The 24,721-nt window shown below is 46.8% G+C and overlaps 1 protein-coding gene across 1 annotated transcript in view; it reads left to right on the top strand.

Annotated features, from left to right (window-relative positions):
* Positions 1-479: 479 nt before the first annotated feature.
* unc5cb (unc-5 netrin receptor Cb) overlaps positions 480-24,721 on the top strand; it is a gene marked incomplete at its 5' end in the record, with an annotated part of 107,913 nt that continues 83,671 nt past the window's right edge. Inside the window, one exon of the mRNA XM_083670760.1 lies at positions 480-594. Within this exon, the coding sequence (XP_083526886.1) occupies positions 480-594 (115 nt within the window). The remainder of the gene's footprint in view (positions 595-24,721) is intronic.

Below are 24,721 nucleotides of genomic sequence, written 5' to 3'. Positions count from 1 at the left end.
AGACGGATCCTTCTCCGTTTCAATTCCATCAGTAGAGCGCTAGTCGCGGTACTGAGGTTGCACACACTCTCGTATGAAGGAGTGCGGAGCGCGGTAGACAGTTTACAGAGGAGTTTTTGCACATTTTCATATCCGGAATATGAACTTATTAACTAGACATCGGCCCATACAGTGAGCTGAATCAGTTGAGCATTATAGAGCAAACGGTAAATTTGTTTTTAATGCATACCTTCATATGGTCGAGGGCGGTGCTCGCTCCTCATGAACCAATTTAATCTGTCATAGCCTATATTAAAACTGTTGGACTGAAAACGTAGATTTTTTAAAAAATTTTTTTTTTACATTCAATCCATTTTGCTCTCCCGTTTTCCAACCCCCTCATCAAGTTTGGGGACAGATTTCTCAATTGATACTGCAAGGACCGTGAATTATTTGAAAAGCCATAAGACTTGCCTCATCGCGGAGTTTCACTCCTCATCATGGGGTTTGGTGAACAAACTACAAGTAGAAGAGGTGTCGCGGGATCCATACTGCAGATGATCACTGTATCCTGGGTTTTGCTAATTGTCCTCGTGGATACCGGAGCCGCTCAAGGTAAGCTTTCACATTCATACCTGCACGCATACGCAGCCAGCAGCGCTCCTCCGTGTGCAGTTCAGCTGTTAACAATTGAAAAGTTGATGCGTGTATGTTCATTGCGCTGAACCTTAAAGTATCACTTACATTAATATATTTATAAACATTTAAATACATTCTACTTCATGCCGAATGTGCCTAGAATATATATTTGGGCTCAATATGAGTGCAGTGGGTAAAATGTAGGCTACAACCATTTGCATTATTAGGTTAAATGTTTTTCCATTATCAATGATTGCATTATGCTGACACTTTTAATTATGCTTTTATGACCTAGGCTAAGTGTTGGCACGATTGAACATATTCCTATTTCTTATTTAAACAACATTAGAGCAAGTACAGTGCATTCGTTCGATTAAACCTGGAAGATTTACTTTGTTTAGCACAACCATTTCAGATTGCTTCAACGAGTTTTTCTAAGATTATTCCACACCTGAGTCACATTATCATGTTTTTTTTTAAAAAACTTGTCCATTTACCCGTGTAATTAAATTAATAACTATTATTAGCTCCAAAACTATTCTTAAATGAGGCCTCAGGGGTGTCTATAACGCAAAGGTTTATAGACGTTTAGACTGCTTTTAAACTGGTAATCACAAAATATCATCCGGTTGATCTACCTATTCTTTCTCACTCTCACACACGTTTACGCAGACTTCAACTGAAATAGGCTCTGCTCAGAGACCACAGGAGACCCTGTATCCCCACCCAGGACTCTGATTCACCCTCATTATTTTCTCTACCTCTCTCCTTCCCTCCATCATTCAGTCTTACTTGCTCTGTTCTTCTGGATGGTGAAGTTCAGGGTCATAGGCCACTCATCCATTCCACTTGCTCCTCTCCCATCTGTTGTCCTCGGTTATTGGCCTGGATTCATTTAAACAGGCTTTCACTGCCATTTCTCTCAAAGCGTGATAAAGGGGTATTTTACAATTAATATTTATTTTGTTTATGCTGTTCATCAGTCCACCATTGATATTTTCTCCAAATATCAGTATTATTATTATGATTATTATGATTATGATTATTATGATTATGATTATTATTATCTCAGGATTCATAGGCACTTAAACCCATTTACGAAATCCACTCCTGACTGAGTTGGATTGTCTGTCAAACAAACAGGGGCATGGAACCATCCCCCTGGGGTGTGTTGCATGTGCATTCCTCTGTGTTTGTGGTGTGGGTGTGGTGTGTGTGTGTGTGTGTGTGTGTGTGTGTGTGTGTGTGTGTGTGTGTGTGTGTGTGTGTGTGTGTGTGTGTGTGTGTGTGTGAGTGCGCGGGCCTTAGGAGGCAGGTGGGTGGCCTCAACCACTCTCTAACTGTAGAATTATGTGAAAATCTCAGGCATCCAAGCACACATAATGATACAATGGAAGTAATGGGGCAGAGAGGGAAGATTTTTCAAATGTTCTGTTACAGAACTCAGGCCTTTATTAACAGACACAGCCGAAGGAAGAAATGTTTTCGGAAAGGTTTAACGAGTGGTTTGGAAGCCATGCTTTTGCCCTTCATGCTCTGCCTGAGTAGAAGAGTCAGTGGAAGCTCAAATTGCAGCCCCAGCACCATCATTTAAGATGATCCATACAGGGAAAAGGGTCTGTCAGCAACCCAATCCAGTCTGCCTGAGCCCCTCATCACACTCCTACATAGTTAATGAGCAACGAGTGAAGGAGAAAAAAGGAGGCTGAAAAAGCCTGCAGCTCGGGTGTCTGAAGGGCAGGGCGAGATGACATAATGGCCATTCCAGAACCCCGGAGAGGCCGATGTCATTGACTAGAGTGGGAACACGAACCAGGTCCTTCCCTGTCCATTAAGAAGTCGATATGCTGGGAGAACATTGTTTGGGGCTAATTAATGGCCCTGCCTTTTTTGGGTACTGATGAGCTCTGCACATCGCCGAATCACCGGAGAGTCACTTCAGTGTAAAAGTACTCACCCGCTTGGTGATTACAGTGTCTCACTTACCCAGCCGGCAGCCATCTTGGCTCTAAACAGCCTTACCCACCGGCTTCCATTCCCTTTTTTGTATCTCCGATCAATTTTTAGTGTGGAGTTGTTTCAGGGATTCAAGGTGAATTTTTTTGCAGGATATTTGATTGATTGTGAAGACTGATACTGGGGAAGGTTGCCCCTCACTGGGATTTTCCACTGGCTGTGCTGTTCTACTTATTAGTCCATGTTTAAACCTCTACTCTTGACAAGGTAATCCATCTAGCTTGATTCCAACAGCACAGAGACAGGTTGAAAGAGAGAGAGAGAGAGAATATATAACCTCACCATAGATCCTCCATTTGGAAGGACTCCCACTAGTTCTACTCCCAGCTGGCCAGCTATCAGGGAACAGGGGTTGAAGAGGAGTGCTTTTTGACCTGCTGAACCCTTGACAAAGCAGAGATGTGGAGTTTAGACAGTTAGATGCTTATTCTCCATGGACAGTAGCTTGATTATTAACACCTCAAAATACCCTGTAGTCCTGAGTTGTGTGTGTGTGTGTGTGTGTGTGTGTGTGTGTGTGTGTGTGGATTTGGGAGCTGATCACAGCTCATGTCTGTTTCAATATGCAGATCATGCGTGTCTGGATGAGAGAGAAGAGGCAGAGGAAAAGAGAGGGTTTATCTAAGATCATTCCCCAAACGGTACATATCGAAATCATGCTCAAGCCAAGTCAAATGTACCAGAACAAATACACACAGTACAGATATCATTCTGCTTTGGATTTTGAAAAATGTATACCAGTATCACTGTATTCACTTGCTTGACTAGATACAGATACATACAGTATTATCTTAAATGTGTCAGTGTGAACCAAGCCCCTCCGTTGATCCTTGTTAATTTAGACACTATGCAGAGGCAAACCCAACACAGGGAGCCTGTGGAGTCAACCAGGGGGATTAGTTCACTTTTTCCACAACGTTTCTCTCCTACTTCATACCTCAGCCCCACCCCTCTTTCTCTCTCTCTCTCTCTCTCTCTCTCTTTCCCCCACTCTTTATTATGTGTCCTCTGAGCTTTGTTTAGGGAGAGAAAAGCTAATGGTTCTTTAACAAATATTGTTGTTCAAACTAGTAGACAGTAAGAGGTCGCTGTTTTTATGAGTGAATGGAAACATAGGATAGACCCCCTCCCCAACACACACAAACACACACACACACACACACACACACACACACACACACACACACACACACACACACCAGATTGATCAGAAAGTGCGTGTGCAACAAAAGTAGAGGTAAGTGAGAATGTTATTGCTATCATTATTACTCTAACCGTTTCCCCCATTGCCTGACAACTGGGTGTCCCTGGGGTGCTGCTAAGGTTACAGCCATTGCGGTCATTCCATAAACGCGGTCTGTATGCACAATGAGCACATTGTGTGTGCAGAGGAATGCTCGAGAATTACCTCGCACTAAATCCCTCTGGCAGTGTCCAGAAGGTGACAAGATGACGCAGTTACTTGAAAGCCCATATTTAATTGAGGGAAAATAAGACTCAGTAACATGTAGGTGATGTCAAAGGGCAAACCCAACACTGTATATCATCAGGAATATTCATACGGTAGCTTTTTCTCAGCGCCCGCCGGGTCAGAGGTGCATGCTGTTTGTTTGCTGCACCGCAGACGTGGTGTCGTAGTGTGTGATAATTACTGTGAAAAGTGGCTGCTGAGTTTGTATCCCCACTGACGTCACATTCTATTTTTGATGATGGGGAAAAAGGTATATAACTATTATTGGGCTCTGTGCCCTGCTGTCATACGGCGGAAGCGGATATCTCCGGCTGTGCCGATGTGGTTCGATCGTATATACCGTTGGGAGCAGATGACTCCTTCCTGTGTAAAGCTTCCTGTGTGTCATCGGCCTTATTCTCTGAGATCCAGAAGAAACGCGAGGAAAGAAGAGAGGAGCTGGAGAGTCCAGAGAAGAGGCAAACTGTAGAGGACAACTGGGAAAGGGTGAGAGGAGAGAGGAGAGGGAGCAGGAAATAGAAGTAGTAGTAGAGAGAGAGATGAAGAGAGGAGAGGACAGGGACAGAGCAGAGAGGAGAGGAGAGGAGAGGGGAGAGTGCCATTAATCACCCGGTGTGACACTTCAAACTACAGGGGAGCGTCACAGTGCAACATTCACTTCTATTAGCAGTCCATTAGCAGAGCCAAGCACAAGTACCAGCACTTGACAAGGAGGCCTGTGCCAGAATGGCTGACCTGTGTTCCAGCACCACGGATATCCCTCTTCACTACCACCCAGAGGGAAAAAGCCTCCTTCTCTTCCATCACATACACATGTGAAGTGGAGTGTGCGCGTGTGTGAGTGTGTGCGTGTGTGCGTGTGTGTGTGTGCGTGTGTGTATGTGTGCGTGTGTGTGTGTATGTGTGCGTGTGTGTGTGTGTGTGTGCGTGTGTGTGTGTGTGTGTGTGTGTATGCGTGTGTGTGTGTGTGTGTGTCTTTGTTTTGATGAGAGCTCAGTGTCTGGAGTGACACAAAGTGCATTAGAGTACTTTGTGAGCATTCTCTCTTTCTCCTACTGCTCTCTCGCATTTTGACACTAGTCATTGAAAATGATGATTGGAACCCGTGTTCTCAGTCAACCTACCTGGTTTGGTAAGGGATAATGATGATGAAGACGATGATGATGATGATGATGATAATGGCGATGATGATGAGTTCTGACCTGTGTTTTTGAGTTAATACCAGAAAAATACAGTGAATAGAGTCATCGTCATTTCTCATTCATTTAGAGGGGTTGGTGGCCTCACCCTATGATTATACCCAAGCATCCAAGCAGAGGAGAGGGGGGGGGGGGGGGGGTACACTACTGCTCCCACTTCATGTATAGGCCAATTATGATCAGAGGAGAGAGGACCGAGAATCAGGGGGAGAGAGGGAGACGGAGGGATGGAAGGAGGGAGAGAGAGAGAGAGAGAGGGAGAGAAGTGATTACCAGTTAGGTAGTTAAGTGGCCCTTCTCATGCCATTATAAGCAGGGGGACTGACAGTACACATCATGAGTGAGTACAAGAACACACTCTCTCTCTGCCCTTTCATTTGGCATTCTGTCCCCAGTGGCCCCCGGTGGTGCGCAACCACAAACGTTCTGTTGCATTCCCATGCCCTTAACAGGAGATCAGACAGAAGACGTGGCCTTATAAGGGCAGGTAAACAAGATTGGTTTGGTCTGTCATCATCTACTGTGTTTTAATGAGTCAGGATTGAAACCTCTTGACTGCAATTCTGATGCATGTGATGGAAAGGCCGACTTCCCGGTTGGTCTTAATTCGAGGAGTAATTGTTCTGTTATGAATGAATTTCCTGTTGTCATCACGGTACACCTCACCTGGGGAACTACAGCTGTTTTCCCCCCGATACAGCTGACGTGAACAGTAAGTGGACTGGACACAAAGACAGCAGTCAAAATGGATGTCCTCTCCTGTACATACTGTGTGCATGTTATTCCACCTTTCCTAAGAGGATTAGGACACAGAATAGGCAGAGTGAGAGGATTTGAGGTGCTGGCACACTGGATGCATGCAAGCAGACACTATAAAAAGCCCAAAGTGCTGATAAGCACCAAAAAGCCTAGTCAGTGGAATGGCTGTAATTTCCCTGCCGTCCTTTAATGGTGTCTCCTGCAGAGCAGCAGCAGCACGCCCTCAGCCCAGCAGATACAGCACAGTACAGTACAGTACAGGCAGGGACGTGGCACAGACCTAGGAAACTCCACCACTGTCTACTCTGCTACAGTGTGCACTTTGCTACACGTTACACTTTGCTACACTATGTACTGTGCACTCAAACCTTAAAGTGCCTCAAATGCACGACGAGCACAGCATATAGTGAGAATTATCCTATTTCCCATTCTGATAGTTTTTCTCTTTTCAATTTACAGCTCTGTCACTTTATGGCCTCCCTTTGCTGCTGAAGTCATCCTAGCCCCGAGCAAGAGCAATGGGAAAGGCCAGGTTGCTCCCAGCAGGAGATGAAACATAGAACTATTGACTAATCAAACACCTTAATCACCCTCAGTATGAAGCGGGCACGCATCCGAGTTAACTGTAGCCTGCTGCTGCAGCGCCACCACCACCGTCACTATGGAAATCCATCCATTTTACAGAGCTCATATCTAGGCCTCTGTGTCGTCTCTGATAGATGGGGCTAAACCCTTAATCCTGCCACTGCCATGTCTTGTGCAGAGAAGCTAAAGCCTGACACAGGAACGCTGCTTGACGGAACAAGACTCAATCAAATCTTTAACCCCTCACAGAATAGAAAACAGCACTAATCTATGATAAGTAGTTTACCAAGCTCTCAGATATTTTGTCAAGCGTTTGTCAACACGTCAGATAGACGGTGACTTGGTACGCCATGCTAGCGCTCTGTTTTGTTATTTGTTTATGGTTTATTCCTTCCCGACTGTGGAGAGCAGAGACATTCTCCAGACGTTGGGCCAGCGTCTAGGGGAGGGTTGTGGTGTATGTATGTCAGCAGTGAGGCAGGGTGGGGCGTGCGGGGGACAACAGCTAGTGCCCTGGTGGAAACATGAGAGCAGGAGACCGACACTCTCCATTTCCTGTCTCCAGTTTATCAGCATCTCCCTCTCTGTTATTCCTCTGCTCTTAAACCGACTGATGAAAGCCCAGCTCAGATAAATGTTTGCGTCTTCTTGTTTTTTTATGAGGCTTAAATGAGGGCCTTGTCTACCCGCCCCGACCCCCCCCTCCCTCCCCCCACCTCCCCCTGCTCCTCCTTCCCCATTCCTCCATCCCTCCCCTGCTTTGAGATCTGGTTTACATTAGAGTTCCATACAGGCTGGCTGGGGGATGCTAAAAGGGACAATGTAAGTTGTTATCCCCCGATGCAAATGAATGTTCTAGACTCTAACAGGTAGTGGAACGAGGCTGGGGGTCGAGTCATGGGGCGGGGGGAGGAGGTTGAATGCAGTGGGGGGTGGGGGGGGGGGGGGGGGGTTGAGGAGGGGAATCTCAGTGTCTAGTTTTGGATAGTGTTAACTAACCACCACAGAAGCAGGAAGCAGCCCGTTATATGACCTCCTAGACCTATCTCAAACATGTCCCTACTTCCCACACACACTACCTGACCTGTCTCAAACATCCCTCTACTCCCCACACACGCTACCTGACCTGTCTCCAATACAGTATGTGTCACTTCATTCTCTTGACACACCAATGACTCCACTGTGTGTGTGCGCGTGTGTGAGTGTGAGTTTGTGTGTGTGTGTGTGTGTGTCTGTGTGTGTTGATAACAGACCCTAAGAGGAAAGCCTGCTCCAGATAAATCTGTATGAATACCAGGCCATTCATCCCCAGGAAATCAATCTTTCTCATAATTCCCCTCATTTTTCTTCCATCTGTTATCTATAGACCTGCCAAACAGACTTTTAAACAGAGCACACCATTACAGGAGCCCCCCCCCCTCCATTGAATGTGTGTCAGAATGTCAATGTGTAATGTTGTTGTTTTTTACTCTGTCTGTTAAATGAAGTGCTAAATTAAAGCTTGGCCATTGGTCTGCAGTGTTGTGGGATCGATTCCTCTCCTCTCCGGCTATTGACTGAGAGAGAAAAGAGGGAATGTGACGACGTGTGTGTCAAGAGTCGTAGGCACTTACCACAACAAATGCTATTGAAATAATGTACAATTTCAAAGGAATTGTGATCAATGGTACGTTTTGATGTATAATTATCCTGTACAAGTCTCAGCGCAGTCTCTGGAATCTACCATTAGCGACAGGCACTTAAAGGAAGCTCTCTGACAAACCCCATTCTCTCCCTTTTTATTTTTTCTTTTGCTTAGTTTTAGCTTTGTATTTTGCAGGTTTGGTGAAAATGGTTTCTGTTTGTGATTTCTGACCTCTTTTCTCTAGTTTGGGGTTCGTTACTGTAATTACAGAATGTTCTCTTCTTTTTTTTGTTGCTTAGATGGCACTTGAGTGTCAGCACTTTCCTGTGTTTGTACAGCATGTGTTTGTGTGCCTGTGTGCCTGTGTGCCTTTCTTCCTGTGTGGGTGTGGATCTGTGTGTGTCTGTGTGTGTGTGTCTGTGTGTGTGTCTGTGTGTCCTTGTGTCTGTGTGTGTGCTTGTGTGTGTGCCATATCTCTATGATCAGTCCCCAGTGACTGCAGCCCTGGCAGGCAGTGTTAAACTGGGCCACACTCAATGGGGCTCATTTAAATGGGGCCCAGTCAGGAACCCCATGGTGAAGGGTACTTTACGGTTCTGGTTGTGAACCACATAGTCATACAGTTACAGTAAGTCTTCTGGCTAAATAATGGCTGTCTGTACTGAATGTCTCTTCAGGACACAGTAAGGAACTAACATGTACCGTTAAAGTTATAGTAGTCTGGCAAATGAGGGGGTTCAGATTCAGAACAACATAGTCCATAGCCCTGGAGAGGCATGCTTCCTACCACTGTGTGTGTGTGTGTGTGTGTGTGTGTGTGTGTGTAGTCCATAGCCCTGGAGAGGCAGGGTTCCTACCACTTAGTCCTGTGGAACAACACTATAGAGATGAGGTGAAAATGACAGAACGCAGCACATAAAGCCCTCAGTGGAAGTGAAACATCATTAATCTTAGAGCTGGTAATGAGGTCAGGGTATTGCTTGTGGGCTCTCAGGGTCTCACAGAACCTGAAGTGTCATAATACCTTCCCCTGACGGAATAAACAGGTAAAATATACCAGTGCTCAAATCTTGAGTTTCCCTCTGTTGAAATTCTGAATTGCTTTTTTTCAATAATCATCCATTTGGTTTAACATTCTCGCAGAAGAATGGAAATAGTTTAGATATGTAGAGAAAGACAAAACAGAAACAAAAAAGTACTTACCCCCTTTCAAGGAGCTAGCCAAACACAGCAGGAAGAGGGTGAATAATAGATGTTGTTGTGATGATCGCACTGGAATGCAGACACTAAGAGAAAATGGCTACTTTAACGGTGAAAGGCTAAGAGGACTGTGAATGGAGTCTAGAGAAAGTCACCTGTTGTCGTGGTTAATGGACTGCTGAATAGTCATGGCCTGAAAATAAAACTTTGTTGAAATAGTTCAAGATTTTTCAAATGTAGTTTCATAGTGTCAGTAAATTTGCATCAGATATTTTTCTCCTGTACTGTGCGTACCCGATGGTTGAAGGAGAGAAAGGAGGTTTGTATGTGTAATAAATGATTGATATGAAGTAAGATGACGGGTTTATTCCTGGAAGTCCAGACTTCTATAAACCATGACCCCCATTCAGTACACAGCTGTAGGAGAACCAGCTCAACACTGTAAACTGATACACCATAATGGCCTGCTGCAGATATGCTCTCACATGTGCACCGGAAACCGATAATTCACTGGTGACACACAAAGCGTAGGGGTTCCTCGGTTTTTAGGCTGACATGGGGTAAGCTGATCTGTCAGGTATGAGCTAGGGGGTTTACACCGTGGAGGGGTGGAGGTGGAGGTGGAGGTGGAGGGCACGCACAGTAACACTGGCCGTGTGGTGCGATGCTAAATCATACCTCGTGAGGAGTTTCCTTCAGTAGTCGTTTGCATAAATCCCACTGTACACATTCCCCTTCCCTCCTCTCATTTGCAAAGGAACACACTACTAAATCACCATGTTTTTGTTTTTACAACAAGACTGCAAAAACTGACTAGCGATTGGCTGGTAACATTTTGGGTGTTTTATCGCTGTTTTTCTGTGCAGGATGTTTTATTGTGCAGCTCAGCTCCAACAATGGGGCACAGCCAACAAAAGCATCGACACAGGCCAGAGAGGAAGAGTAGAGAGCGAGAGAAGAAGGAAGAGAAAGAGGGGGATAAGGAGGAGGAGGAGAGGAAGGAGACAGAGATAGCACAGCCGTTCCTAAGCTGTGTGGCTCTAACCCACAGTTTGAACAGGCTCAGCTTAGCTCAGCGCATCCAGGATCCAGACACATTAACCACAACTATTCTGGGCTGCTTTGTGTTGGACTCTGTTCATGGAAAAGAACTGTAAATCTGGTAAACAAGCACAACAATGTTGAAGCAACTAATCTGTCGGGGAGATGCTAGGACAGCATTTATTTTCTTCAACGTCACACACATGTTTCAGTTACCATCGTTTTTTGAGAATCATGGGATATGGAAATGTGAACCCTATTGTATTGCTTTTCTGTGGAGTACCAGATACTCGCGCAACCTGGTTTTGGTTTTAAGGGCCATTTTTCTTGTTGGCAGTTTGTTTCCACATTGATTGAATTTGAGAGACGAGGGCATGAGAAACACTAGCTGGAATATTTACGTTGTAGCTTCCATTTTGGTTCTGTTTCTGTCGTTTGTTTTAATAAGAACTTGACAGAATGCAGTGTAGCGTTTCAGGAATTTCCGTGGAGCATGTCAAATCCAGGGAGCGTCAATGGTCAGGTCAGCTCTCTGAAGTAGACAGGACTTAGGGTGTGGGTGGAGCGGAGTGGACGGGGTTAGGACAGTTCTGACACACACAGAGACAGACACGCTGTGGCCTCCAGTGAACGTGAGGCAGGGCAACCGTGATGAGCAGCTTGACAAGCACAAGGAGGGTATGTTACTGTCTAACCTCCGTGAGCGGCTAGACGGCCGCTCTACCCAGGCTCCATACTTGTCTCTCTTTCTCTTTGTCTTTGGATCACTCACTCTTTTTCTTCGCCCGTCATTGAGAAGCAGGGGCGGTGGTGGTGGTGGAGGGGAGGGGTGACCAGGGGGCAAGTGTAGTATCAGGGTTCCAGACAGAATTTCTTTAGAAAATGCTTACAAGATTACATCTTGTTATGCCTTGCCCTCGTAACATGGACCAAATGTGCGTCCTTTGTGTAGGGGGTGGTCTCAGGGGAGAGAGGGAGCCATTTTAATTCAATAAACTGCAAACTGAAATAATGATTTCCCTCTCTAAAACTCACTCATGTCACTTTGGTGATAAGATTACGAGCCCTTGACTGGGCTGTGGCAGCCATCTTGTTGTGATTATGTGTGTTTACATGGGTTGGAGGTGTTTACTGTGGAAACTGTGGCCCCCCCCTTTCTCTTCTCCACCTAGCTACTGGAGAAGCAAAGAGTCTGTGAAGACAAAAGCTGGAGCTCCACTTTTTATGATCTCTGGAAGGGAGCTGATAATGATTCGCTAACTAGCGCCACACTCTGTATCTTCCAACCGGAGCCTCGGTCCCCTGAGGTGGATGGATCCAGCTTTGGTGAAAAACGTCTGTAATTGCTCTACACAGATACAAGGACACACAATACGGCGAGGTTTTCAAAGCGTCTCCCACATAATAATTGCTACCTACTTTGTTTTTCATCTGTTTCTCGACTTTTTAGAAGTCTCACTAACTCCCCGAAAGAGGACAGAAATATAGGCCATATGCAGATACGCAGAGTTTGATCATTTGAGAATGATACAATATAATTTGTGCATCATTGTGGCATGCTGTAGATTATAGTCCATACAGTACACAACTCCACAGCCTCTTAATTAGAAATGGCATTTCCATAAAGCAAATCTGATGTTCTCCCATGGCTCATCTCCCTCCACTACCTGCCTGCCACGGAGCATTGTTGGGTCCCATCGCTCCCACATGTTAGTGATAACATTGCCACACTAATTGCCCTGATGTGAATACAATCTTTTCAAGTCCCGGGCCGGCAGCACTCTGTGTTATTGGAGAGGCATTGTGCACAGTGTTGTGGCTATTGTGTGCTCCTCCACAACCATGCCACTAGTTATCTCCCAGAGCAAACGGCCATGTCTCTACCAATCACGTCTAGCTTTTGTTTACGTCCCCCTCTTTCCATGGGATGAGCAGCCATTTAGCGTAAGGGTCAGGACTGTAATTGACAGGCTACACTAAACAAATCTGCCTGCCCCCGGTGGTAGCCCACCCCCTAGCCCCCCGCCCACCCCCCTCCTCCCAGTGTAATCTAACTAATGCACCCAGTGTGTGCGCTGGAAAGTGAATTAAATATAAAAAACTCAATACCTGATCCGTCTGACGGAGCTGCCTGCCTGCACATTAGCAGATTCTCTGCAGCCCTTGTAATTATGTTACACGAGTTGGCCGCTGTAACGATCAGCCTTACACACACTTACACACACTTACACACACTCTTCCCGCTGTCGTTAATCGTTCCCTCCGTTGGCCCGAAAGCGTGGAGCAGACCCGGATCACTAGACAGGGGAATGAGACGGGTGTAGCAACTGCCCTTAGGCAAGCATGACATGAAAAGCATCTTTGTGTGTGTGTGTGTGTGTGTGTGTGTGTGTGTGTTTGTCTGTCATATTTGCACGTGTGTTTTCATGTATTTTCATGTATTTTTTTTTAGTCTGCAGCTCTGTTGGTAAACTCTTTTTATCTGTTTTTTTCCATCGACTAATCAGCATCTTTCCCCCTCGCCACCATCTCCCAGCCTCTCGGTGCTCCCGCTGTGTGGCCTTGTTTTTCTTCTCCTTTCTCTCGCTTTGTCATTCCCATATTCCTCATGCCTGCTATCTGTCTCCTGTCTGCGGCTACACAGGCTAGTATGCAGGCCCTGCCCATGCCAGAGACCACAGCAGGATGAGAGGAGCACGCCCTCCCTCCCCTCTGCTCCACACATTTCCTCCAGCTATGTGGACAGACAGGGAGGTTAGGAAAAGAATGTCTCTTTGGATTAAAGAAACCTTTCTGGTAATTACATTAAGCAGATCTCTTGGTGAAAGGGTTGGAGCGCTGGAGGTATAGAAGACCTGCCCTTCATCTTCTACAATACACACTATTCATTAGCGTGATGCATATTTGGATACCTTGGTACGGTTTACGATTGTGAATGGTTGTGTTGTCGGGTTGTCTGTTTCCTAAACGATAAGAGACTAGGCTCCATGTTGTAAACCAGACAGACATGACGTTAACATCTTGTTGTTTCTGAATATGTTCTATGAGACACGAGAATCTATGTCCTTGAATGAAACAAGTATAATCTTTGCTAGCGCGAGCGGAGTTACACGTACGGGCATCGTAGCCTTGACTGAGACAACTGAGTGACAGAGAGAGAGAAGAAGAAAGAAAGAATTGAATTGAAAAATCTAAAGAAAGAAAAAAATTGCCGTGAAAGAAAAAAATTGAATTGAATGGTTCGCCAAGGAGTTGTGTTGTGTTGATCTGCTCTGTGTTGCCATGTAAGCAGCCTCTCTAATAGAGACCTCCGTTTTGCTCTTTTGAGAGCAACTCTTTAAATTTTTATACCTCCTAACAGGCTGATTTATAATGATGGGCCTCAGCCTCAATCCACAGCAGCAGGACATCACACTGTACGGAGGAGAGACAGAGAGGCGAGATGGCTACAGAGAGCACATGCTACAGGCAGGGCAAAATTCGCCCATGTATCATTTATGGTGTTCTATAGTAAGATAGGCTCATCAGTTCCAGTCCTGGAACCCCATGATGATCCTGCCAATGGTTGGTAGTGGTGTCAGGAGATATAGTCAACATGATGTCCATCCTGTCCTGAGGTCCAGGACCTCATTGAACTCCGCAGAATCTCAGGTCATTATCCCTCTCCACCTCCCACCCCCCACCTCCCGCCCCCCACCCACTCCCCCCCTCTGTTCCCAACTCCCCGGGTACACTGCTGCCCTACCTGCCAGCTGACATCCCGTGATCCATTGCCTGGGAAGACGATGTGTGTGTGGGAAACTCCCTAGGGGAGGATTTGTCAGAGATGGGGTCATCAGATATGCCTGTGGTGTGTGCCTGTGGTGTGTGTGTGTGTGTGTGTGTGTGTGTGTGTGTGTGCGTGTGTGTGTGACTGTGTGTGTGTCGAGCAGGGAAGAGCAGGGGTGGCCAGTCGTGTCATGCTGATATGAAAGGTCACTCTGTCATTGTCCCTGTCTGCTCCACGAAGACCCCCCTGTGCTCATCACAAGATCATCTGATCCTGCTTGTTCTGGTGGACAGGGGGTGGAGGGAGGGGGGAGAGGGGTGGAGGGAGGGGGGGGGCCTTCTGCTTGGAAAAAGAGGTAGTGACTCATTGTATAATTGTTTGTGGGGAAGAGAAAAGAGTGAGGAGGGAGAGAGAGAGAGAGAGAGAGAGAGAGAGGTAGGTAGGTAGGTAGGTGTGTGTGGGGGATGATTCAGCCAGGCTATGTAGGATAAATCCTCAGTGAGAGAGAGAGAGAAAGGTGTGGACTGGGGGACTTGTCCTCATGTATACGGGCCAAATCTCACAGACACTAATCCCACTGGTAATGTTGCCCCCCCCCTCCCCCCGTCCCACCTCTACATAGGTATGTTCCTCAGCCAAAGGCCCCTGTGCTGCAGGGAAAAACCCCCCTGTCTTCCTATTCATCCTCCTTCATCCCCTCTTCATCCCCCTCTCCTCCAGCTCGTTTTTTTGTTTTCTCTGTTGTGTCTCAGTGACATTAGCCACAGTAATCCTATTGAAACTGCCTCAGACTGAGACTTGGGTTCCGTGGGGTTCAGGCGTTTCCATGGAGATCACATGGACGCCTAATTAAGCTCATTAAAGCTCGTTATTAAGGCTTGTTAAATCTCATCCTGACATGGTGGTGCAGCTCCTGGTGTCTGACTTCACTAATTCAAACACACACACACACACACACACACACACATCTGACTAATGGGCTTTAGTGGTGTAATTAAAGCTCTCTAAGCCCTGTGGCCCTCCCTCCCTCTTGGCTAGATCACTGGGAGTTTCATTCCAACATCATAGCAACATGTGGGTGGCACCTCTGATACCTGTGAAGGGAGGGAGGGAGGGAGGGAGGGAGGGAGGGAGAGAGAGAGAGAGAGAGAGAGAGAGGGTGTGGGAGATCTTCGGTGTTACTTAATTTACTTCATCTTTTTTTTCCCTTTCAGAAGTCACTGGAGTCATATAGCTTGTCATGAATGACACGTCTGAGTCCTTGGAGAATGCGCCTGTGTATCATGCCTGTGTATCAAATTCAGATACGAGACTGAAAGGCCTTACAATTTTCTTCCAGAACAGAAACCAGGCCTTTTCACCTCTCTCGCTCTCTCTCTCTCACACACACACACACACAACCCCCCCCCACACACACACATACACTCACTCTCACAGCAGACCATGTTACTCCCTGCCCCCTGACCCTTCTCAGAGTTTACACCTCCATTCAAAATATTGTTCTTTGACTCAGAGGAGAAACAGTAAACCATGGTGAATAAGGGCGTCTTCAGGGGGCTGTGTGTAACAGTGTGTGTGGCGGTTTGGCTCAGTGGGTAGCGGGGTGTAGAGCCTAGTCAGAGGGACTCCCTCACAACCTGAATCAGCCCTTTGATGCTGACTGCCTCTCACATCAACAATGTGGCCTTTCACAGCCCTCACCCACCTCTGAGGAGCCTCTTCACACACACACACACACACACACACACACACACACACACACACACACACACACTCGAGTTATGAGCTCACAAAATACTTTTTGGAGCATTTATTTTTCTAGGCCTGTTTGCAAAGAAGTCATACATTGAATGGCGGGAAAAAGAGTGAGAAAATGAGATTGTCAGACACACTGGACTGAGAGAGGAGACAGAAAGAGCTCTGTATTTTTCCCAGTCCAGCCACTTTGTATTATCCCTAGCGAACAAGTTGAAGGTTAGAGTTCTTGTTAAGTCCTCTGTAGCAATTATGCTGTAAAAGCCAGACACGTAGAAAAGTGAATTGAATTGAGTTAAATTAAATTGGAAATGGTAAGGTGACAGAGAGCCTGGCAGTGGACTCTTTCTGCTGCTGTGTTTCCACCTCCCCCTCTGTAGAATAGTGCTGCCCTCAGCTCTGGGCTCGCGTGTGCCTCCTAAAAACAGCAAGGAGGCCGCAGCCTCCAGAGCCTGCCAGGTTTGACTGTCCCGAAGCAACCGTGTCGCACAATAATTGCGGTAACACTCACCGTCTATATATAAACGCCATTCCAGGAATCCTCCGGAGAGAGGAATGGTGAAATGCTTTCTATGTGAGTCAGTGTGGTAAGGAGAGTGGAGAGAACCGTGAAGGATACAGAAGGATATCCGGATCTCACGTCACTTTTATAACTAGCTGTGTACTGTGCTGCTGTGTACTGGATATAACAGACAATATAGGGTCACACTGTGCAGTGTGCAGGTTTACTGGCTGCCTATGAACATGTCATCTGTAAGGGCACACAATTTGTGTGTGTGTGTGTGGGAGGGTGGGGGGAATGGGGTGGGGGGAATGGGGGGGGGGGTGGAGCATAGAGATTTGAGAGAGAATGCCCTCATTCTCCAATAGGTGTGTTCATTCATTGTTCGTTCATTGTGTTCATTCAAGCAAGGTGTCCATAACTCCATGTGACCCTTTTCTCCCCCTCTATGTCGGACTGCATCACTTGCCACTTGCCTCGCCAGTTACATTGTGCTGCTTTGGGCGTAGTCGCATTCATAGAGCTTGACACCATTAGACTCTGTACACTGGAGATATATCCCCTGGGCTCAGCCATTATGCTTGGTTTAACAAGCTAGGCACCACTCTAATACAATGATGACAGTTAGCTCTCAGTGATTATCACTCAATCATCAGATGACACAGGGCTGGACTTACTCTATGAACATTACTGAAGCAGATCTATAAAGTTGGAAGACAGTATGTGAGACTCACTGCACTGCCTGACAGGGAAACATTGATTGTTATTTACTTGATATTCCAGAGAAGCCTTTGCGACTCTCTTTCCCATTTCTTTTGAAGCACTCTGTCTCAATCGTTAGACTGCCGCTGACTGTTGAACCAAATGATGTCTGCGACCCCGACGTGTGGCGATAAAATGTATTGTAAAAGTTGGGAGAGCTCTACCAAGTGTCTTCAACTTGAACACGCTCTGTGCAACCGGTGTGGGATTGTTCTGTGAATATGAGCAGGGTGCTATTAGCTGCAGATGAAAAGTCATACCGTACATACCGTACAACTAAGATAAATGCAGACAGTCAGTTCCCCATCGAACCTCGCCCTGGATTTCTGGTGAGCCCTCTAGATGAGGATGTGGCCAGCAGAACGGCCTCACCAGCATGGCTGCCTGCTCCTCGGTTTCACTGCCACGTGGACCAAGTTCCCATTAAGGCCACTGTTTGTTTTTTTGTCAATGAGCGGCTTGTGTGGTCACGTCCTGCAGGCCAAACCCCCGTCCTGTAGACGTCCAGTAAACCCACAGTGGTGTGGAGCGCTGAGAGGGCCTCAGGAGACCAGCTACGAGAGAGAGGGGACGGAGAGAGAGATGAGTCCTTCACTCCACGTTTAACTCCATTACTTCTGTCTGATTCTGACTCGCTCTCCTTCCCTACAGCCCAGCATGTATACCACCCTGTGTCTCTACTGGACCTGCCTGACGCACACACACACACACACACACACACACACACACACACACCACACACACACACACACACACACCACACACACACACACACACACACACATGCACACTCTACTGTCATGTGTTACTCTGCCCTGAACTCTGTAATGAATGATTGAACAGTGAGGGAGGGAGAGGAAGGAGAGGAAGAGAAAGAGAGAAGAGAAGATAGGCAGACACCCTTTGCCCTCTCTCGTCCATCTTCAGACATCCCGTGGGTTCCCTCTATGTCAGGAGAGGTTAACACAGTCGGAGGTCAGCTCTGCCATTCTGCTCACAGACATCTGCAGGGCTGGGATACTCACATACACCTGCTGCTGTGGATACACACACACACACACACACACACACACACACACACACACACACACACACACACACACACACACACACACACACACACACACACACACATTAACATACATATACTCCCAGTCATTTACTTTGATAGATGTGATTCGATGATACACACACACACACACACACACACACACACACGCGCACACACACACACACACACACACACACACACACACACACACACAGAGACACTTTGCACATACATCTCTCTTCATTACCATACATATTGGGAGTCCTGTCAGATCCAACCGGACTCACACCAGACCACTCTGTGTCTGTTTAAAGCCTGTCCAGATGCTGCCTGCCCTGCCTGCCTGTCTCCTAGCCCCAGTGGCCAAGGGCTCATATTCCAGTCCGTCTGAGTGGGTGGGTTTGCTTTGATAGCCAGGCCTGTTTACCACCATGTCCTGGGGGCTAACAGGCCTCGGATCACCTCCAAATGAACTGAGCAGTGAAGGAAATATTCAACACAGCTGTGCTTTCTCTGAGGGCCGGGCTTGGGAGAGGCAACCTGCCCTCCCTCACTCAGGTACAGGCCAAGGCTCTCTCCTCTGAAGCCGTCTTCAGACATGTCTGCATGCTTAATAAACTGGCAGCAGCGTGGCTTGCTTATGAAAATGAAGTCTTCCCAAATGAATAAGGATGGGAAGATAAAGAGAGCAAGTGAGCTGGATAGAGATAAGAGGGTCCTGAAGGAGAGCTCCCAAGTGTCTGAGAGTGGATGGCAGAGCCTCCAAAACAAATCAAGGACAGACCTCGCCTCAAGAGACTGTGGAGTGTAGAACTAAAACTATCCATGAGTAAAGCAACCTGTTTCCCTAAAGACCAAACTCTTTGAGAGATGAATGTTGTACAGTACAAGTTTTTTACCGTTGATTTTTCCTCAAACATATGGCTTGTGCAGGCTTGATGCACATCCCCTGTTGAATAACTCTCTGTCATCCCTGACTTCATCCTCCTTCACTCTCAGATTGATGTGTGAAATGTTCTCCTTTCCAAGGCAAGCTGTCTCTCTCTCTCTCTCTCTCTCTCCAAGGCAAGCTGCCTCTCTCTCTCTCTCTCTCTCCATCTTCTTTCTATCCCCATCTACTACAAGGACTCTCTCTTCCACAACCTGTTTATAGATGGTGTTTGTTTGCCTTTCCTCCCAACATTGTCTGCTCATTCTATCTCTTTCTCTTTCTCTCTGTTGCTGTCTCTTTCTCTGAAGGATCTCAATGTTTGAGGAGAAGTGGGTCTCTCTCTCTCTCTCTCTCTCTCTCCCGCTCAGCTAGCTGGCAGTAGCTGTTAAACAGGCACAGAGAGACCGCAGAGTAAATGAATTGAAGGCATGGCTTGGTATTTGGCAGGAGACTGTAGGAGAGGATCACATATTTGGTTGACGTGTGGACAGCGAGGTGTTGTACACCAGACACTATGGCAGGGTCTTATGCATGCTAATGATCCATCCTCCCTCCCTCTCTCTGTTCAGACAGTTTTCTTGTTAGTATTCATTAGAAAATGACCAGCTTTGTGGCAGACTTCTGCATGTTTTTTTGTTGTTGTTTTTTTACAGTTTAACCATGGTTTGATCATCCTATTAACTAATTCCATGAACATATTCTAGCAGATGACTGCAGCACAGTGCTGCCAGTGTTTGTTTGTCCAATTAATGATCCAGATGTAAGTTGTTATGGCCTCTCATTACTCTCTCCTCTCACACCTCTTTGCTGTATTTTTCATGCACTCGTTTTCATGCAGTGATTATTAATATCACTGTATTTTGTATCCCTCTGAGGGATGAGTGGATGAGTAAGTAAACTTACCTAAAACCGTTCTGTGCTCTCCTGTGGTTTCCAGAACATTCTTAGTGTGCTAGTGAGATGTTGTACCTTGAGGCACACAAGAGCATTGCATTCATTACACACATTAAATCAGACAACTCCCGCGTTATCAACGTGAGCCACATTTGTCAGCTGTTCTACTTTACACACACACAGATTTAGCCACAAAAGATGGCTGCTAATTGAAATTCACAAAATTGATTTCACCCTGGTTAGCATTTCCAATTGGAAACTAACAAACTAACCATTGACAACCGATTGGCTGAGAGAGGAGAGGGGGTCAACAGAGCAGCTCTGTGTTTGTGCGTGTGTGCGTATGTGCGTGTGCGTGTGTGTGTGTGTGTGTGTGTGTGTGTGCGTGTGTGTGTGTGTGTGTGTGTGTGTGTGTGTGTGTGTATGGAAAGTCACAAGCATGCAGTGAGCACAAACATGTTGTGTGAGCGTATCCATATTGCCCGCTGTGTTGTTGGCGCCCAGGACCAGCCCCTGTTTGTGTGTGTATCCTGTGCCCCTCTGTTCAGCTGGCCCCTCTCCCTCCCTCCTCTCTGTGTCCACTAGCCCTCTCCCTCCAGTCTCGGCCCAGTGTGAGCTCTGGCACGCCGGCCCACCCCTGCCCTCCCCTCCTCCTCTCCCCCTCTTCTCCTCTTCCTCCTCCTCGCTCAGTGGCCCGGCAGGGGCAGCCTGCTCACCTCCGGGGCAGCTGGCCTGCCTGATGGCCCCATTCATCACCACTCAGGGAGGGGGTCGGGGCCGGGGGTGGGGAGGCAGAGGGATGGGAGTGATGGGGGGGCATCATAGGCCCGTTGTTGACTTTATTGGGATAGTTATTAAATAGGCCCTGATGACAGGGTAGTAAGAGGAATGCTTTCAACTCCCTCTGCAGGGGAGGGCCTATAGTATAGACTCTATACAAACCCAGGGACTCGATAGAAATGCGTAGGGAGGGAGGGCGGGACAATTGGGGAGAGAGAGAGAGAGAGAGGAAGTCGATAAGCAGGGACACAAAGAGACTGATACATTCATACTAACAGGAATTGAACAAAAATAACATGCGGAAGGAGAATAATGTAGCGGGCTTTCCAGTCAGAGAGTGGGAAGCTCCCAGTTTGTTGTCTTTAAAGCCAGATGACTTGCCCAGGGCCGGGGGCTCAGAGATGGGGGACGGGTGTTTGGGCTGGGGGCCGGGTGTTTGGGCTGAATGATGGCTGAATGACAGAACCCCTCCTGTGATTGGCCATTATCACATACGCATACACACACACACACACACACACACACACACACACACACACACACACACACACAACCACACACACACACATCCACACACACAGTCCTTTCAGGGTCCCAGCAGGAGAGTGGACAGGGACATTGGGCCAGGGGCCAGACGAGGGATACAGAGGGCGTTGGAGGTCGCAGTCCTCAGTCATGGACTTATCCAGCAGCCAACTGTTGGCATGGGAAAATCCAGCCCTGTGTCTCCCTCCTCTCCCCTGCATTCAACCCTAACAGTAGCAGAGTGTGTGTGTGTGTGTGTGTGTGTGTGTGTGTGTGTGTGTGTCTGTGTCTGTCTGCTCTCACTCGACCCTAACCCTGCCCCACAGCTGTTGCAGTTAACAGAGGGAGCAAGCCGCAGAGGGAGAGAGAGAGAGAGAGAGAGAGAGAGAATGGCCAACAGAGAGAATGGAGGAGAGAGAGATGAGAAGGCTGGAGAGGAGGCCCTGGGGGCTAAATGAATGAGTCACTGACATCCTCTGGACTGGACTCAGCAGTCTGGCCCGACACAACAATGGACTGGAGAGTTGTATTTCACTCCCATTTATTAGCCTGTTTTTTTTGTTGTTGTTTTTTCCAGCCTGGACTGTGCACTAGTCTCTGTGCTAGTCTCCTCTTGGGTGGAGTTTCCAGTGTGCATAATTAATGAAGGGGGGTTCTGTGAGGGTCGGTTGACCTTCTGATCAGTATGCCAAGCTTTGACACAAGGCACTTATAGAGTTTGAGTTGTTGTGATGCAGTGTTTTGACGGTGAGGGAGGGAGGGTGAGATAGCGTCTCCAGACCAGACCAGACCAGACGGTGATGTTTGTGTTTGGAGGAAAGACGAAAGAGACAAGGATCGAGCCAAGTTTACACGGGAGAAAATTACTCATGTACTTATTCATTACACATAAACAAACACACCTGCCACGATGAAAGAGATGCACTAAGGCGTGCACACAGGCACACACGCATGCACGCACGCATGCACACACACACACACACACACGCACACGCACACGCACACCCACGCGCGCACAGCCCTCCCATTAGCTCTCAACCCTGCCTTGTAATAATCATGTTAATTCATATTGAGGTGGAATTTCAAATGACAGGTTTATCTCACCTACTGTATGAAACCCAAAGGATGTGTTTTTATTTTTGTACTTCAAGGTTGTTCAACATTCTTTCTCACATTTTTCAACTTCATCTTGCTTTGATCGGTAAAAAAGCAAAGCACAAGGTGCGCAGTATTCATTATATTGTATGAAGATTTACCCACCAGTGGAGGCTGGTGGAGATAGAAATCTTAGGACAGGCTCATTGTAATGCATGGAATAGAATGAGGAATTGACATGGAATGGGGAATGGTATCAAACGTGTGAATTTGAAATTGACTTTGTCTTTGCAAACATCATTTTATAATAAAGATATTATTGTGGTCTTAAATATACATTTTGTATTCTAATCTGGTGTGTTGGATATGGATGCCAGGTAAGGGATGTACTGTCGTGAATGAAACAGCACACCTTTATCTGGACATTTATCTCAGTTCAACGACACAACAGTTCCATTAGCCATTTAGCGCTAACCCTGAGAGATGTAGGTTATGCAAAACACTGTGCAAGTTGAGAAAAGTGTAACATCTGGGTAGCATCAATCACTTCTCAACAGACAAACCACAGCAATGATGAGACACACAGAGGAACCAGCTCTCTGGGGAGTTGTCAAGTGTTGAAATAAACTGAGGCAGGATACCAAACCCTAGTGGCAATGACAACCCCCTTATCTAAACTCCGACTTACTCTGAAGATAGAAGAGAAACTCAGCCAGCTTACCCACTTCTGAAAGCATAAAGTTTCTTTCACTGCGGTATTATCTAGAGGCCCTGTGTAAGCCTTATGTGAAATGAAAAAGCAAACGATTCTGGGTTTTTGGAGAAAAAAAAAAGCCCAAATAGAGCATTCAATGACAAACACACAGTAGGTGTTGAGCAAACACTGCCACTCTGACAGACTGACTGTCCAAATGTTTCACAGACATTGCCTCAGGGACATCCACTAAGTCCATTTATTCTGAATAATTGCGTTGCTATTTATTATTATTTCAATTTATTTCCTTCCACTTTAATTTCAACTATGCAGGCACATTTGATATAGGGTGTCTGTCATAGCCAGCATGCCTTTAGAATTTGAATGTGTTTAATGGGTCTACCAAGGACAAACACAAGTGTACAGTGCTTGTGGTCAGGCTGACTTTGTCCTGACTTACAGTAAAGACTGATGGCCTCGTGTCTTTTTCTTTCTCTAGAGATCTAACTCTAGATACAGCTTGGTTTGTTCTAGAAGCCATTGAGTTGCGGGTCTGAGAAATGAGCAGTCAGAAATGCTATGTGATCGATGGGAGAAGATAGACATTGGAGAGAGAGAATGTTTTTCTCTCTGCTCTTTTCCAACTGGCAAAATCTTTATTGTTCATAATCACCAGACACATTTCTCCCTCAGAAGCTTGACAATAGTAAACTACGTAAAGAACTGTCAAACAAAAGTCACACAGTCAAAAAAAGACTCGCAATAACTAACACATTTAATTGGAGTTGATTGTGAGCTTGTAATGGGTGTTTGTATTTGTATATGTATGTGTGGGTGTTAATTGAGGACTGTGTCTCTGCGTCCTTGTCATGCCCCCTCCGGAGCCCCTCCCCTCAGAGCACCACCCTCTGTGTGGCCGGCCTGTCAGAGTCTGTGATTGGCTCTGCCAGTGGTGCGCACTAAGAGTGCTGGTAATTGGGCATCTAACACCTCAGAGAGATGGAGCGCAATCGCCCTGCCCCGTGACCCTGCCCAACAACACAGAGTGCAGCTCACGCCTCACACTTGACTGAGCATTCACTCACTGGAAGAGGATGTGTGTGTGTGTGTGTGTGTATGGGAGAGAGAGAGAGAGAGAGGATATCGGTCTATCTGTCAGCTGCGTTTGTGTGTGTGTGCATCTATTGAGTTTGGTGTGTATCGCTCACTCCTCACTTCACTGAGCACTCAATCACAGAGAATGGATGTGTGAATGTACGTGTGTGTGTATGTCTGTGGGGAGGATGTGTGTGTGTGTGTGTGTGTGTGTTACCCATGTGGAAGGCAATATGGAGTCAGGGCAGTGAGTGCATTAACACCAGCAGCAGTGTGTATGTGTGTGTGTGTGTGTGTGTGTGTGTGTGCGTGCGTGTGTGTGTCTCCTGAGCTCCTTTCACAGCTATTCTCCAGG

The sequence above is a fragment of the Argentina silus genome (assembly GCF_951799395.1).
Source record: "Argentina silus genome assembly, chromosome: 5".
NCBI lineage: Eukaryota > Metazoa > Chordata > Actinopteri > Argentiniformes > Argentinidae > Argentina > Argentina silus.
This window is presented reverse-complemented; position numbering and strand designations above follow the sequence as displayed.